This window comes from Physeter macrocephalus, chromosome 16 (assembly GCF_002837175.3).
Source record: "Physeter macrocephalus isolate SW-GA chromosome 16, ASM283717v5, whole genome shotgun sequence".
NCBI lineage: Eukaryota > Metazoa > Chordata > Mammalia > Artiodactyla > Physeteridae > Physeter > Physeter macrocephalus.
Window position 1 is genome coordinate 87578698 of NC_041229.1, and position 15295 is coordinate 87593992.

Below are 15295 nucleotides of genomic sequence, written 5' to 3' on the forward strand. Positions count from 1 at the left end.
GAGAGGCCCGCGTACCGCAAAAAAAAAAAACAAAAAAAAACCAAACAAACAAAAACTCAGAGTGCGTTAAACCACCAGGGAACTCCAGAGGCAGGGTGGCTCCGGAGCGGATTAATTCAGGAGCTTGGTGACATCACCAAGGACCCAGGTTCCTTCCGTCTTTCGGTTCTGCCACCCTCAATGTGTCCATTTAGCTCTCCTTGCAGTTATATGATGTTGGCCCCAATTCCAGGCCTCAAATCTAGACCTGAGCCATGGAGAAAAGTGCCATATTTTTCTGTGTCTTTTTGTAACAGCACAGACATCTTTTCCAGAAACCTCCCTGTGGACTTCCCTTCAGGTGTCACCAGCCAGAATGGTGTCATATGCCTATGCCTAAACCCAACACTGGCAAGGGAGTTGAAGGCACTGTGACTGATTTAGCCCAATGAGGATTCAGCATCCCCTCCAGCACCAGGCACAGGGAGAAGGATGGAGATCTGCCAAGAAGAAGGAAGGGAAAGGGAAGGGTGAAGAAAAGACAACCAATGTTTCCTGATGCAGGTGTGAAGGACAAGAGAAAATCTGACGCCATCACTTTCGCCCAATTCTTTGGCCTTTGGCACGTGAACGATAAATGTCAGTTGAACTAAGTTATAATAGAGAAAGAAATTCATGTCCCCAAATGCCCAGTCCAGAATTTTTACCATCATACCCTGTAACTAGGGTATGATGATATATGACTGAGAGATTGTGTCAGCAACTGCTCTAAAATTTACTAAATTAATTCACCAGTGTTCCAACCTTTAGATTCTGGTCTCCAACACCAGTGGCTACAGGAACCTTTTCCAAAAGCAGGTCAAAAAGAGAGCTACATGGAATAAAGAGAATCACATAACTATTAGTCTCACCATAAATTAAGGGTGAGACTTTCTTTCCAGAAACACAGTGTGTTCTTAAAACCGGGACTCATTCAGGCAGACAGGTTGGTTGCAAAGACTGTATGTTTCCAGACCTCCTTCTAGCTATCCAGCAAGATTTACCTAGAGCCAGGTGTATATATTACCTGCCCCTGACAGCCAGGTGTGTAAAGATGAGAGAGTTACGCAATTCTTGGGAGATCCAGATCATGGTCAACTAGAGACATGCCAAGAAAAGGAAAAAGATCCCCAAGCAGAAAAATAATGTACCCTAAGCAGAGACAGAGTAGAGAAGAAGGAAACACAAATAATGAAACTGCGGCCCAGAGAGACTCGAAAGCTACCTGAAGTCACACAGCTAGTAACAGCTAAAGCAGGAGTCATACCCAGTTTGAAGGAATATTGTACTCCTCTCCCTGACATGGTCTTTCCCACTCTTCCCTTTTGTAGAAGCATCTAGAGGGTGAATTTGGGGGCCTCTATCTTTGGGAGGGGCTTGTAACTCAGAAGACCCAGGAAAGGTTAGGATTGAATGAGGCAGAGTAGTGAGAGGAAAGCAGCTGCCCAAGGCTAGCTGGAGGCTCTGGGATTTCAACAGGAGCTGCACTGGGAACGCTGCTACGGTCCAGCTGGGAAGGAAGGGAGCAAAATTTTCAGGGAAGATGCTCATCTGGGGCATAAAGAGGGTGCACTGGTCAGGGTCGCCACCTGTATCATGTCTCTCAAGACCCAAGTGAGGCTTGGTGGAGGACAGCAACAGGAAAAGAAGGAGACCCCCATCTGGGCAACAAAGCAGAGAAACAGGAAGGAGAGGGAATGATAAAAACTAGGAGTTTGGGATTAACAGATACACGCTACTATGTATAAAATAGATAAACAACCAGGACCTACTGTATAGCACAGGGAACTCTATTCAGTATCTTGTAATAAGCTATAGTGGAAAATAATCTGAAAAAGAAGATATATACATGTATAACTGAATCCCTTTGCTATGCACTTGAAACTAACACATTGTAAATTAACTATACTTCAATTTTTTAAAAAAACTATAAAAATAGTGGACTCTTGGATAGTCTTTCAAGAGTTTTAAATACAGGAACTAATTTAATCAACACAATAAGCTGTAAGGTTTTTCACTATTAATTAATTACTGTTAATCATCAGATATTATATTATTGTAATTAGTATCAATAATACCAACAACACTATTATTACTGTGTTTTATAGATGAGGACACTGAGGCACAGAGAGGTCAAGTAACTTACTCAAAGTCACACACTTGGTAAGTTTTAAATCTGGACAATCTGGCTTGAGGGTTCACACTCAACCATTTCACTCGATAGCAACCACGGAGAACATTTCAAAGCAAAATTTAATCTGAGTTGAATCTACTTTGATTTAATTCAATAATTTTTACATCTGACATCTTCCTAGTAGTTTACAATTTGCAAAGAGTTTGGCCTCCATCATTCTGGAGTCTTAGCCCGGCCATTTACTTGCTGTGCGACTTCAAGCCAGTTACTAGCTAAGCTTCGGTTTTCCCATCTGTACAGTGGGGACAAGACTACTGGTCGGGAGGGTGAAAGGAGAACACATGTGCAGGGCTCAGTCCTGTGCCAAGCCCATAATAAGCACTCAATAAGCGTTTGCTACTAATGTTGTTGTGGTTATTATCAACGTCTCACAGGAACTTCACAACGATCCTGTGAGGGAGGTAGGATTTATTATGCTTGTTTCTCAGATGTGGAAACTGGAACTCACAGAAGGGAAATAACTAGCCAGAAAGGAAAACAGCCAGCAAGAGGAAATACCAGACTTAGAAAATCTCCCAACTCCCAGCCTGCTGTCCTGCACCCAGCCCTCAACTCCTCAACTCCACCTCCTCTCTCTTCCCCAGGAGGCACTGTTCTAAGAAGCAGATCATCCTTCAAACAGGACTGTGGATGAGTGTGGAGCCATTGGAAGCTGAGGCTCAGGGAGAAGTTCTGAGGACTGTGAAGAAAGTTCTCCAGGTGAAAATAGGTTCCTACGTAGGGAAAGATGAACAGCACCTCCCCTCATCCCCAAGCAACTGCCAGAGGGGCCGGCCTGAGGTCACCCGTTGTGAAGAACTGCCCCCTGTGCCCTCCCAAGGAGCCCCAGGGGGATGGCAGTAGGTCGGGGGTGTCCTCAGGCCAGGAAGCAAAGAAGAATGGGAGTGTCTTCATCTTATGGGTAAACAGAGGAATGTTTTTAAACACTGCCTAAAAAAATCTCTTATATAATGCATTTAAACTGCATTCTACCTTGGGTTTGTATTTTGTTTCTCTTTTATTTCTGCGGTTTTCTGTAATTCTGCATTTCAATGCATTTGTTCAAGTTTCTATTAGTGCATCCTGTTCTGGTACCCAGTGCATTCAGTCCTGTGACTATAGGCTAAGAGCTACGATAGAGTCAGTCCATCTTCCGAGGTGTAAGATCCTAGCTGACTGCTTTAAGGCTTTAGTTTCTTCGTCAGTGCTGGTAATGTGATTGGAAGATTCTGGGATTTGGGGTATCTGAGTTGAAGTCATCCCTCCCAGATTGAAAATCATGTGCTTCCTTCTCTTACATTATGTGGATCCGTCACCAATTTTTTTTCCTTTTATGTATGAAAGCTCTTTTTTTGTATCTTTTAGTGGTAAGCAGTTTTTTTAAAAATACCTTGATACATGCTACTTGCAGAGCTTTATCTTATTAACATTCCAATGATTTATTGAGCAAATTGTTACTGAACACCCACTAAGTACCAGGCATTGTGCCAGGCAGCCATAAAACAACAGACAAGATGGACTCCTCACAAAGTTTACAGTGAACTATAACTTATAGTTACTTATAGTTTTTTTAACAGCTACAAAGACAGAGACACCAACTACTCTGGATTTCCCCATATCCCCCAGGACATGGCATGGGCCATGGTAGCCAAGTAATAGTCTCAGACTTTAACTTAAACAATTAACCGACCTGCTGAAAATGTATACTTCTTTCTAGTTAGATGATATTCTACTTAATGCCCACAAGGTGGAGATCTTGCTTACAGTTTACCCAAGCTGAAAGCAATGCATTCAAAAAAAAAAAAAAAAAATTCTCAGAAGTTAAACCAAAAGGCAAAAAATTAAATTCAATTTATTGAGCACCTGTTTAGTGCGATATCCTATATTAGGTGGTAAGACAAATAGAAAGTTGTTAAGATATAGTCCCTGCCTTCTAGGGAAAGATGGGGGTAAGGAGCTTGCACAGAGCAGGAAGACGGTACCTTTTAATGAATTAAGGTAGTATAGTAATAGTAATTTCATCATCAGGTAAGATCTATACAAAGGCATGAGGCAGCCACCACGGGGTGCAGAAGAGATTCAACAAAGACCCCACACTTCAGCCAATATGGATACACTTGAGGGTACACTGGGTCAGCTCTGGAAGTCCCCAGATGTGGTCTCTGGATGCCTCTGCTTAGTCACAAACCTTAGGGTTTCTTAAAATGTTCATTCTTTGAAGAAAAAAATATAATCAGTGCCAGGTAATGAGCTGAGGCAGTTGAAAACCCCCAGTTGCATCTGATGGGGGCGGGGCGTAAAGACAAAAGAAACACATGAAAGGAAACAAATTTCAAACTCCTGATTTCAGAGGTGTATTCCACCCCCCACCCCTTGTCTTGAGTCTCACCTGGGAAATCTTGGTTCAGATCTGGGACAGGGTCTCACGCAGAGAGGTAAGAGGGAGAGCCGATTCTTACCCAAGAGCCTTTATGGTGGATTGGACCCAAAAGTGGCTGAAAGACAATGTGGTTTGCTGTTTACTTTTTCTTTTTTATTATTTTTTATTATTTTTTTTTTTTTTGCTCCTCCGCCCCTCCCCCTAACCACTTCTTCCCTTAAACCATTAAACCAGTAAGTCAAATGCAATATGGGTTTGTTCTTTTTTGGTTTTTTGTTTTTCATTCGTTGAACTGAAAATCACATTTGGGGCATAAAGTGACAGTGAGTTTTTAAAAAACGAGAATGCTGGCAACTTGATTAAAATAGTGAACTTTCTTGATAGAGGGAAAATCAAGTAGCATGCTGCCCAGAAATCCCAGTTTGAATTTTAGTTTCTCCACTTGCTACTTCTGGGATCTTGAGCAAGCCCCATCCCATCTCTGTGCCTCAGTTTCCTCAGGGGCAAAATAGTATCATTTCGTAGAGAAACGGTCTCTAAGGCCCCCTCCTCCGCACTAAGTCGGATCCTGGGTTGTAAGGCTCTCCTGGTAACCTGAACATCTCCCTAGAATGTGAGCTCCGTGAACACGGGACCTCATCTGTGGATTTTAATGCTCTGTGACCAGAACCGAGGACAGTTTGTTAAATGGAACCTGCCTAGGGGTTCCTGCACAGTGAGGCTGAATTCCCGGTGAGTCCCTCGGGAAAGGCGGAGCAACCAACCTCAAAGCGCACAGCCCACAGTGACCAGAGTGGTGAGCGTGCTCGAGAAAGGTGTCGGTTCAAAGTTGTTTGCTACAGATGGTTCTTCTAACCCGGCTGGAGTCACCTCCTCAGTGGCTCGGAGAGCTCCCCAGGGTTTTACATAAGGCAGGGTGAATCACACCCACCTTCGGAAATGGAGAAGGCAAAGGGACCTGCCCCAATCCACCCCGGGCGGCGCCGGGAGCGGGCTGGGGGTTAGTCTGAACTTTGCTGGAGGCCAGGAGCCGCCCAGGCAAAGGGACTCCACGACCACTCCAACCCCCGCGAGAGCCAGCGGCGCGTCTCACCCACCCAGCGCGACTCCAGCTCTGTGCCGCCCGCTCCAACGCCCCCGCGCGGGCGCCGCCTGCCTGGCTTCCTGCTCCCGGCCCCTAAGCCCCCGACTGAGTGTGGGACCGCTTCTCCCGCTTGGAAGGAGCCATCGCCGCTTTAAAGGGAAGAGGAGGGGAAGGGGGCGGGGAGCGGCGGCGGAGGAGGGGGAGGGGGAATCCTCCATCGCTCCCACGTGGTCCGGGCGCCTGTGAATCGCGCCTGCCGGAGGGTCTCACAGCGAAATACAAAAGCAGCTGGGAAGCGGCAGCGAGGCGAGTTCTCAGTGCCGGGCAGAGCCCCGCAGCGCCCCGCGGCAGCGATGGAGCTGAGGCGCCCGGAGCCCCAACGAGCTGCCGAGCCCGCGTCGCCGCCGGGACCCGGGCTCCTGGGCTCGGCTTGAAGCGGCGGCGGCACCGGCGCGGCCGGGGGAGCATGGGCAGGAGGATGCGGGGCGCCTCCGCCACCGCGGGTCTCTGGCTGCTGGCGCTGGGCTCGCTGCTGGCGCTGTGGGGCGGGCTCCTGCCGCCGCGGACCGAGCTGCCCGCCTCCCGGCCGCCGGAAGACCGACTCCCACGGCGCCCGGCCCGGAGCGGCGGCCGGGAGCCCGCGCCTCGCTTCCCTCTGCCCCCGCCCCTGGCGCGGGACGCCCGCGGCGGCTCCCTGAAAACTTTCCGAGCGCTGCTCACCTTGGCGGCGGGCGCAGATGGCCCGCCTGGGCAGCCCCCGGGTGAGCGCAGGCGACACGTGCCAACCGGACGGCCCTGGCCTGAGGAACGCGCCGCGGTGCACGGGGGCGTCTTCTGGAGCCGCGGCCTGGAGGAGCAGGTGCCCCGGGGCTTCTCGGAGGCCCAGGCGGCGTCTTGGCTGGAGGCGGCGCGCGGCGCCCGGGTGGTGGCCCTGGAGCGCGGGGGCTGCGGGCGCAGCTCCAACCGGCTGGCCCGCTTCGCCGACGGCACCCGCGCCTGCGTGCGCTACGGGATCAACCCCGAGCAGATACAGGGCGAGGCCCTATCCTACTACCTGGCGCGCTTGCTGGGCCTCCAGCACCACGTGCCGCCGCTGGCACTGGCCCGGGTGGAGGCTCGGGGCGCGCAGTGGGCTCAGGTGCAGGAGGAGCTTCGTGCCGCTCACTGGACCGAGGGCAGCGTGGTGAGCCTGACTCGCTGGCTGCCCAACCTCACGGACGTGGTGGTGCCCGCGCCCTGGCGCTCTGAGGACGGCCATCTGCGGCCCCTGCGCGCCACGGGGGGCGAGCTGGCCAACCGCAGCCGGGCGGAACTGATAGACCTGGTGCAATGGACCGACTTGATCCTCTTCGACTATCTGACGGCCAACTTTGACCGGCTTGTCAGCAACCTCTTCAGCCTGCAGTGGGACCCGCGGGTCATGCAGCGCGCCACGAGCAACCTGCACCGCGGCCCCGGCGGGGCGCTGGTCTTTCTGGACAACGAAGCGGGCTTGGTGCACGGCTACCGGGTGGCGGGCATGTGGGACAAGTATAACGAGCCGCTGCTGCAGTCAGTGTGCGTGTTCCGCGAGCGGACTGCGCGGCGCGTCCTGGAGCTGCACCGCGGCCAGGACGCGGCCGCCCGGCTGCTGCGCCTCTACCAGCACCACGAGCCTCGCTTCCCGGAGCTGGCCGCCCTCGCCGACCCCCACGCTCAGCTGCTGCAGCGCCGCCTCGACTTCCTCGCCAAGCACATTTTGCACTGTAAGGCTAAGTACGGCCGCCGACCGGGGACTTAACATCCCCCGGAGGAGGAGGAGGAGAGAGAGAGAGAGAGACCCCTGGCTGGGGAATGGATGATGGGGGAAGGGCCGTCGCCTCAGCCACCGCCTGGGACCGGCTGGGCGTTGGCCGGCTGGAGACCCGAGCGCGAAGGCGGCTAAAAACTTCAGCTTTACCCACCTGCCCCTTTCTCTCAGTCCCAAGCTGTGTCCTTTCAAAGTTCTGGGAGGACGAACTCACCGAGGCGAGAAGTGTAACATTTCCTCCACCCAGCCTATAAAAGGATTCTTCCCTGTGCCAGCACGGAGTTTGCATCCAAAGAAACTGGCTGCTGCCGGAATTTGGCCCCCGGGTGGCCGTCTCTGTGGGAGATACACCCTATTTCTTGGCCCCCTCTTTCCCCTTCCGAAAAAGGAAAACTTCAATTTGAGCCATTGAGCTAATTCTGCAGTTTCCTAACAAACGCAGCGCTGGTGGCCCCGGAGCAGGGCTATGACATTGGCTGGTGGAGCCCCCTTCCTGTGTTCTCTCTTTGTTCCGGCTCCGTGATGGTGAGATCACTGTTAAGAGCTGGGGAACCGCTCCCGATAGGACAAAGGGAGCAGGACCTGCAGAATGGAGGGAGTCCTGCAGACGCTGGCAATTTGTCTGACTTGTTCCTTACAGCTTGTCATTTCAGCCTGAAGGCTACAAATGCAGAACCGGCTGTATGCATTGATTCAAATAATGAATTTCTTCTTCCTCCCCCTTCCCAACCGTTCATAATTTTGTCAATGATGATGTTCATCAGAAGGAAAAAAAAAAAGTTTCATGCACTTTACATTGTTTTTATTTTAATTTTTTATTAAGAAAAACTTTTTTTATTTGACAAAATTTGCCTTCTATGTGTATATATGTGCATAAAGTGTGGTGTAAATATACTAAACAAACTTATATTTCAATAAAAGGGAGTTTAAAATTTAGAATTTAATTCCTGTGGTTTTAACTGTTTGAGGTATCTGATGCCCTGCCTGGTTTTAGAATAAGCTCTAAGGTTTCTCCCTTGTGGATGTGCTTTTAAAACAAAGGACGCATGTATATCCCAGCTGTGACCATGGAACTTACAGAATTGAACAAAGACAAGAGCAGATTCCCTGTCCTGCTCACTCAAATGAACCCTAGTGCTGGAAATTTCAGAGTTCAGCATAGAACATGCGGGATGGTGGAGAGAGACATGGACGGAAAGTATTCTATTTCCTGGCAAATAAAACTGTGATAGAAAAGAATTTCACTAATTTAGTCCTATATTAATCATTTGGCAAATATGACCGAACCAGATGTATAGACTAAAATATGACAAATGCCGCCCCCCCCTAAACTTAACTGCTGTGGTCACGTCTTGCACCTGATTTTCAGCATTGTAAGTACCATGCATCACGATGTGTACAGATAATAAGCTGAGCACATACTGCATACAGGTAGAGAAAGTCATAAATTAATTCTCTTTAATCTCCCAGCATAGATTCCATTGCATCCAGGAGATCATAATCTCCAACATCTGGACTCATCCAGCTCTCTTAAAGAGATTGTACTGTTCCCCACCCCCCCAAGTACTAATTGCATCGTTCCCTCAGAGCAGCCATTGTGAAACCAGGAATGTGTGTAGTACTTTGTGTATGGCATTTGGACCCTTACTTCTTGGTGACTTCAAACAGGAAATGTCTTTGTATTTTCTTAAGCTTCTTTTTGACCCATAGGGGAGAGGAGAGGCAGTCAGTTTGTGTCTTTTTTTTTTTTTTAATGACCCATTGGTGTTTTATCTTGGCATTTTATTTGATATGTGGGTCCAAATGATCTTGCCTGTTATCTTCTTTTTATTTAATGACCTTTAACTCAAAGCAACTTTTGGCTACTTTAATAGATTTTTATTTGACTTGCATTTGTAAACCTAGGGTTTTATAGACTTGTGATGGTATTAAATCTCTGTGGGTTTCCCTTCTCACTGTGCATTACAACACAGCGTGTAATTTAACGATTTAATGCCATCCTTATGTTTCAGTGCCTCTGCTAAGCCAGCTCAAAAAAGAGTCCATAAAGTTTGTAGTGTAAGCCAAATATTTTCGTGATACAGGGTAGTGATAATGGCAAATACATCTTTTTCAAGACATTGTTAATGTGAAACCTCTGATAGTTACATCTTTCAAAAAGAAACATTTTCCATTTCTGATGATTGATAACTATATGAGATTTCCTGCCCAAATCAGCAGAGGCTGCTCCAAGAAAAGGATAAATATTCAGCAATCTGCATGCTCACCCGACATGTTCATGGAGGAAAACCATGGGCAGAGCTAAGTTAGAAGTTTCACAGATGCACAGGAAATATACCCTGACTCCCATATAACTTCTGCACTGGTAAATTCTGGGCCAGCTGCATTCTCCACATTCCTCCTAAACTTCAGTTTCAAGCCCAGACTTGACCATGGTTAACCCAGAGCAAGAAACAAAGCATAATTTAAATGGCTCTTCTCAGATTCTTTAGTGAACCATATCTGCCTGTTCGAGAAATAAGTTTAATTGCATGGTGGAGTTGTTAAGGGAACCAAGACTTAATTACAGAGAAGAGGTTTTAACTGTTGCTATTCCTTGTGGATAATCGGTAGTCTGTGACATGGAAAGATCAATTAATGTTTTGCCATGGTCAGTGAATGCTGCTAGGACCAAATCATTTTTCAGATGAAGAAAAAGAAAAAGAACTTTCAGGCTGCAGCATGATGTAAAAGAGTAAGAGGTTCTGCAGGCAGACTATATTCTGAATTCTGTCCCTCACCTCTTTACTTTCAGCAAGTCATTTAACTTAGTACCCTCATCTATGAAATGGAGATTCAATCAGAGTACTGTGGGATTTAAATGTTAACATATAAAACATAAGGACACACATAGGTACTTTAAAAAAACTCACTTCCTATTGCTCTTAAAAAAAACACAACTCTTGCCTTTCTTACACTTCAGTAAATTTCTAATTTTCGATATCAAAGCCAAATCTAAAAATGTCCAAGATGAGGTCCAGTTTTTGAAATTAGTAATAAACTAATTTTTAAGTGCTTGAGAACCCTATTCTAGCATATGATCCTATGCAAAGCACTGGATCATATGGCCAGGGGCAGAGGCTTGATCTCTATGTGGGCTCGAGTGGGTGGTTTCCGGACCCAAGCAGACCCCCTGTACCACAGGCAGCTATACTACAAATATACGAGGGTGATTTTTTTTTTAAGTAGATGGATCATTGCAAATCCATCATCACTTCTGGAAAGCATCAAAAAGTGATGAATCTTTGCAAGAAGAACAATCCTCCTCCAATTTCTTTCTGCCAAGAGAAAGTAGGCAGTTGACTTTTATTCCCTGGATTTGACTGTTGATTAATTGACTTTGTCAATGACATAGTTCTAAACTCTATTAAGAGTACTTGCCCTCCTGTCTTCGAATCAGGGAGAAAAACAAATTATTTTAACACCTCTCAACACTTCTCCACCTTCCGCCTACCACTGCAGCTAGGAGAGTCCTCTTAAGACCTAGAGGTTGGTTATGTGGATTAAATGAGTAACTATTTGTAACATTCTCAGAACAGTCCCTGGCACAGGGTAAATGCAATACGGAGTGTTTGTTTATTCGTGTGATAGATCATCTTCTCTTCAGTCAAAACCAGAGGCCTTTTGAGTCCCAGGCAGGCTCCTCTTTCATAATCCTGCTGTATCCCTGCAATCATAGAACACCTTCTACATGCTTCTATTTTGGCTCAGGAAAACCAGCCAGAGTGCATGAGTCTGGCAGGAATTACCTAAAGCCCACAGTTGTCAGCTGGTTGTCTCCTTTCTGAGATTGCCCTCTGTGTGAGTTGTCACATGCAGCCCCCTCTTTTTCACAGGGAGGCTGTGATTCTATTTCTCACATGGCTCATCAGCTCCAGGGAGCAGTAGGCTGTGGAATTGTGCACCTTCTGAGCTACCCAGCTGCCATGGATCAGCCAAGCCTGGGCACTGATTATTTGTCCCTCCACACGTGTGCCCCCTCCCACAGAGCCACTGATCCCTGTCGTGTAAAGTTGGCAGGAGTATTAGAGAGAGAGTGGGGACTCCGGTTGACCCAGAAGCACAGGAATTGCTCCAGAGAGAAACAGAATGTCAGCTGCCGAGGTGGATGGAAATCACAGGGCAAGAGTTGACACCCACCTCCAAGCATACTTTGATCATTAGACTCAAGTGGAAAGGATATTGCGAGTCAAGAGATTCAGTCTACTTCTGAGTCATGTGACTTGGGAAAGTCATTTCCCTCTCTGGCTCCAGGTGTCTTACCTGGAACAGGGGGTGTTTGATTAGACTGGTAAGTTTACTATTTTTGTCACCAGAACTCACAGTAAGACACACACTTTACATTGTGACACAGCATGCGCGCGCGTGTGCCCATGCACACACACACACACACGCACACACACGCACACTCTACTCAACTGAAACAAGTTCCACAAAACAGTCTGTACAGCACACTTTTATATTCAATTCAATTTTATTCTATTCCTCCTCTTCCTCTACTTCCCAATGCTAGTCGTGACCCTCTAAACTGATTTAATAACTCATCAGTGCGGCATAGTCTACACTAGGCAACATACTGGATTAGGTGATTGCTAAGCTCCTTTCCAGCTCCAAGATTCTAGGGAAATTCCATTTATAACCAGTTCACCACCTACTATAATTTTCTCCCCAAAGGGAATACAAGCAGATTTCAATTTTCTACACTCTTTAAAAACAAAAGACTGATGTATGTTTCAAAACGTAATTGGAAGAACTGCTCAAAATCTCACCTAGGGTCTTTTTATAAACACCTTCGAGATCCCCTAAATGTGGGTGGGACATAACTTTCGGTCTGTTCCTGCCATGTGGGAGCAAATAGTGTTGTTGCGTGGCTTTGGAAGGAAGAAAAAAATTCTTTGCATCTCTGCCTCAACATGGCCCAAGGACGACTCAAGGGGACAGTTTCTTTTCTGTGTATTCATAAAGATCAGATGTAGGAGTCATAATTTTTTAATGTGACTGTTTTACCAGTTTCTCTTTCTGTGTCCTGCTGTGGGAGAAACTGCATTAATAAACTATGTCTCAATGCTGCCTAGCTGGATTTTTTTTCCCTGCAGGACTCCATCAAATATAGCTAAAGGAATCCTCATTTTATTTATCTATTCAACTTTCTTTCCACTCTGGATATGTCTTCTTGACACTTCTGAATTTTTTCCCTTAATGGTACCTTAATTTTTCTTAGGAGAATAGAGAACTGATTGTTCATTGAATAACAACAACAAAAAAAGAGCTCTTTTTTTCCCTTTCTTTGATGCCATATGGTATCTTTTATGGCTTTAACAGTTATATTACACCCTATCCAGAAAAAATTAAATAGCTTATGGAACTGGCCTTTTTCCAGTATCAGCCCACAGATTTTACTTTGCTGAGAAATTGTGGGTTAATAATAGAGAAGTGTCACTTTTGGTTTGATGGTCCTACATCATGCATTTGTCTCTGCCTGTTTACACCTTCCCCTTAGTAATTTTTAAAATGCTTGTTAAAGTCTTTGTCCCCATCTTACAAATGGCCTGAGGAAGCAAGGAGAGTAGGGAATGAACATAGCCATGATATATATATTTTTTTAGTTGTGATAAAATATACACATCACAAAATGTGCCATTTTAACCATTGTTAAGTGTACAGTTCAGTGATATGAATGTGATGCAATCATACCACTATCTATTTCCAAAATTTTTTCATCAGTCCAAACAAGCTCTGTCATCATTAAGCCATATATCCCTATTCCTCCCTTGCCCCAGCCTCTGGTAACTTCTAATCTACTTTCTATCTCTATGAACTTGCCTAGTCTCAATATTTCATATAAATGGAATCATACAATATTTGTCCTTTTTTGTCTGTCTTCTTTCACATACACAACCGTGATCCTCGTCCTGGAGGCAACATGATAGAATGTAAGCAGTATCATTTGGGAACTGGTAAAACTGGGTTTGGGTCTGATTTCCACCATTTAATAGCCCTGGATTTTCATACCAATTGATGAACTCCTCATTTTCCTCATCTGGAAAAACAATGGGAAGAGTAGATGTTCTCTAGAATCCCTTTCAACTCTAGAAAAATGCCATGTTTTTATGTACAGCAACCCTGCAAATGAATTTCATCCCTAACTTCCAGGCTCTTTTCTCTACCTGAAGACTCAGTAACTTTTTGGGTGCCTCCTTAAAAAGTTTCAGGTCATATGCTAGGTCATGTGGAGTCAAAGGCGAGCAAGATAGGTAAGGTACCTGCCTTCAGGGAGCTTACAGTTTAGTGGGGAAGATGGAAAATAATCTAGCAGAAACAAAATGTGATTAATGGTATAAAAGAGGAAAGTGCTATGGGGCCACACAGCAGACTTTGTAAACTGGTATGAAGGTGGGGAAGTCAAAGAAGTCTTACAAGTTGCCCTTGTGTTTATCTTTGAATTTTAGGGAAGTCTCGAAGAAAAGGAAACTGCAAAAAGAGGGATTCTCATAGTATTTCTGAAGATGTCCTGCTGACAAGAGTGCAGGGAGGCTTGATCTCTATAGTTTGTCTTGGAAGGTTGAGGGAGTCCCATGATGGTGGTTTAAGCTTTTTTGCAACAGGGATGCGATCTTCTTTCTGCAATATGACATGCATTTAAATATTAGTCATCCTGTGATTGTGTTCATGGGAAGCTAGAAATTCATATCATATGCTATAGAAATTCATGTCATGGGGAAATTACTTCCTTTTTATAAATTTAATTTTATATTTTTATACAACAGGTTCTTATTAGGTGTCAATTTTATACACATCAGTGTATACATGTCAATCCAAATTGCTCAATTCATCACACCACCACCACCACCACCCTGCTGCTTTCCTTGCTTGGTGTCCATACGTTTGTTCTCTACATCTGTGCCTCAATTTCTGCCCCGCAAACCAGTTAATCTGTACCATTTTTCTAGGTTCCACATATATACGTTAATATACGATATTTGTTTTTCTCCTTATGACTTACTTCACTCTGTATGACAGTCTCTAGATCCATCCACGTCTCAACAAATGACCCAATTTTGTTCCTTTTTATGGCTGAGTAATATTCCATTGTATATATGTACCACATCTTCTTTATCCATTCGTCTGTCGATGGGCATTTAGGTTGCTTCCATGACCTGGCTGTTGTAAATAGTGCTGCAATGAACATTGGGGTGCATGTGTCTTTTTGAATTATGGTTTTCTCTGGGTATATGCCCAGTAGTGGGATTGCTGGATCATATGGTAATTCTAATTTTAGTTTTTTAAGGAACCTCCATACAGTTCTCCATAGTGGCTGTATCCCTTTACATTCCCACCAGCAGTGCAGGAGGGTTCCCTTTACTCCACACCTTCTCCACCATTTCTTGTTTGTAGATTTTCTGCCCATTCTAACTGGTGTGAGGTGATACCTCGTTGCAGTTTTGGTTTGCATTTCTCTAATAATTAGTGATGTTGAGCAGCTTTTCGTGTGCTTCTTGGCCATCTGTACGTCTTCTGTGGAAAAATGTCTATTTAGGCCTTCTGCCCATTTTTGGATTGGGTTGTTTGTTTTTTTTGATATTGAGCTGCATGAGCTGTTTATATATTTTGGAGATTAATCCTTCATCCATTGATTCATTTGCGAATATTTTCTCCCATTCTGAGGGGTGTCTTTTCGTCTTGTTTATGGTTTCCTATGCTGTGCAAAAGCTTTGAAGTTTCATTAGGTCCCATTTGTTTATTTTTGTTTTTATTTGCATTACTCTAGGAGGTGGATCAAAAAAGATCTTGCTGTGATTTATGTCAAAGAGT

At 45.6% G+C, this 15295-nt stretch overlaps 1 protein-coding gene and 1 long non-coding RNA gene across 3 annotated transcripts in view; one reads left to right on the top strand and one right to left on the bottom strand.

Moving 5' to 3' along the window:
* LOC129392888 (uncharacterized) overlaps nt 1-5611 on the bottom strand; it is a 19321-nt gene extending 13710 nt beyond the window's left edge. Inside the window, exons 1-3 of one of the 2 annotated variants that reach the window (XR_008619628.1) lie at nt 5336-5611; nt 4581-4686; nt 4142-4471 (exon numbers count right to left, since the gene is read on the bottom strand). This is a non-coding gene — a long non-coding RNA (uncharacterized lncRNA). Of the gene's footprint in view, nt 1-4141; nt 4472-4580; nt 4687-5335 lie in introns of those variants that run through there. The other variant, XR_008619629.1, reaches the window with a different exon arrangement.
* Nucleotides 5612-5945: 334 nt separating this feature from the next.
* On the top strand, nt 5946-8388 carry FJX1 (four-jointed box kinase 1). Its single transcript, XM_007121964.2, has one exon. The coding sequence runs from the start codon at nt 6122-6124 to the stop codon at nt 7433-7435; it is 1314 nt and encodes a 437-aa protein (XP_007122026.2). The 5' UTR covers nt 5946-6121; the 3' UTR covers nt 7436-8388.
* Nucleotides 8389-15295: the final 6907 nt, after the last annotated feature.

What these genes read in the sequence shown, in the direction of transcription:
- FJX1 (XM_007121964.2), top strand. Translation starts at nt 6,122, where the DNA reads ATGGGCAGGAGGATGCGGGGCGCCTCCGCCACCGCGGGTCTCTGGCTG.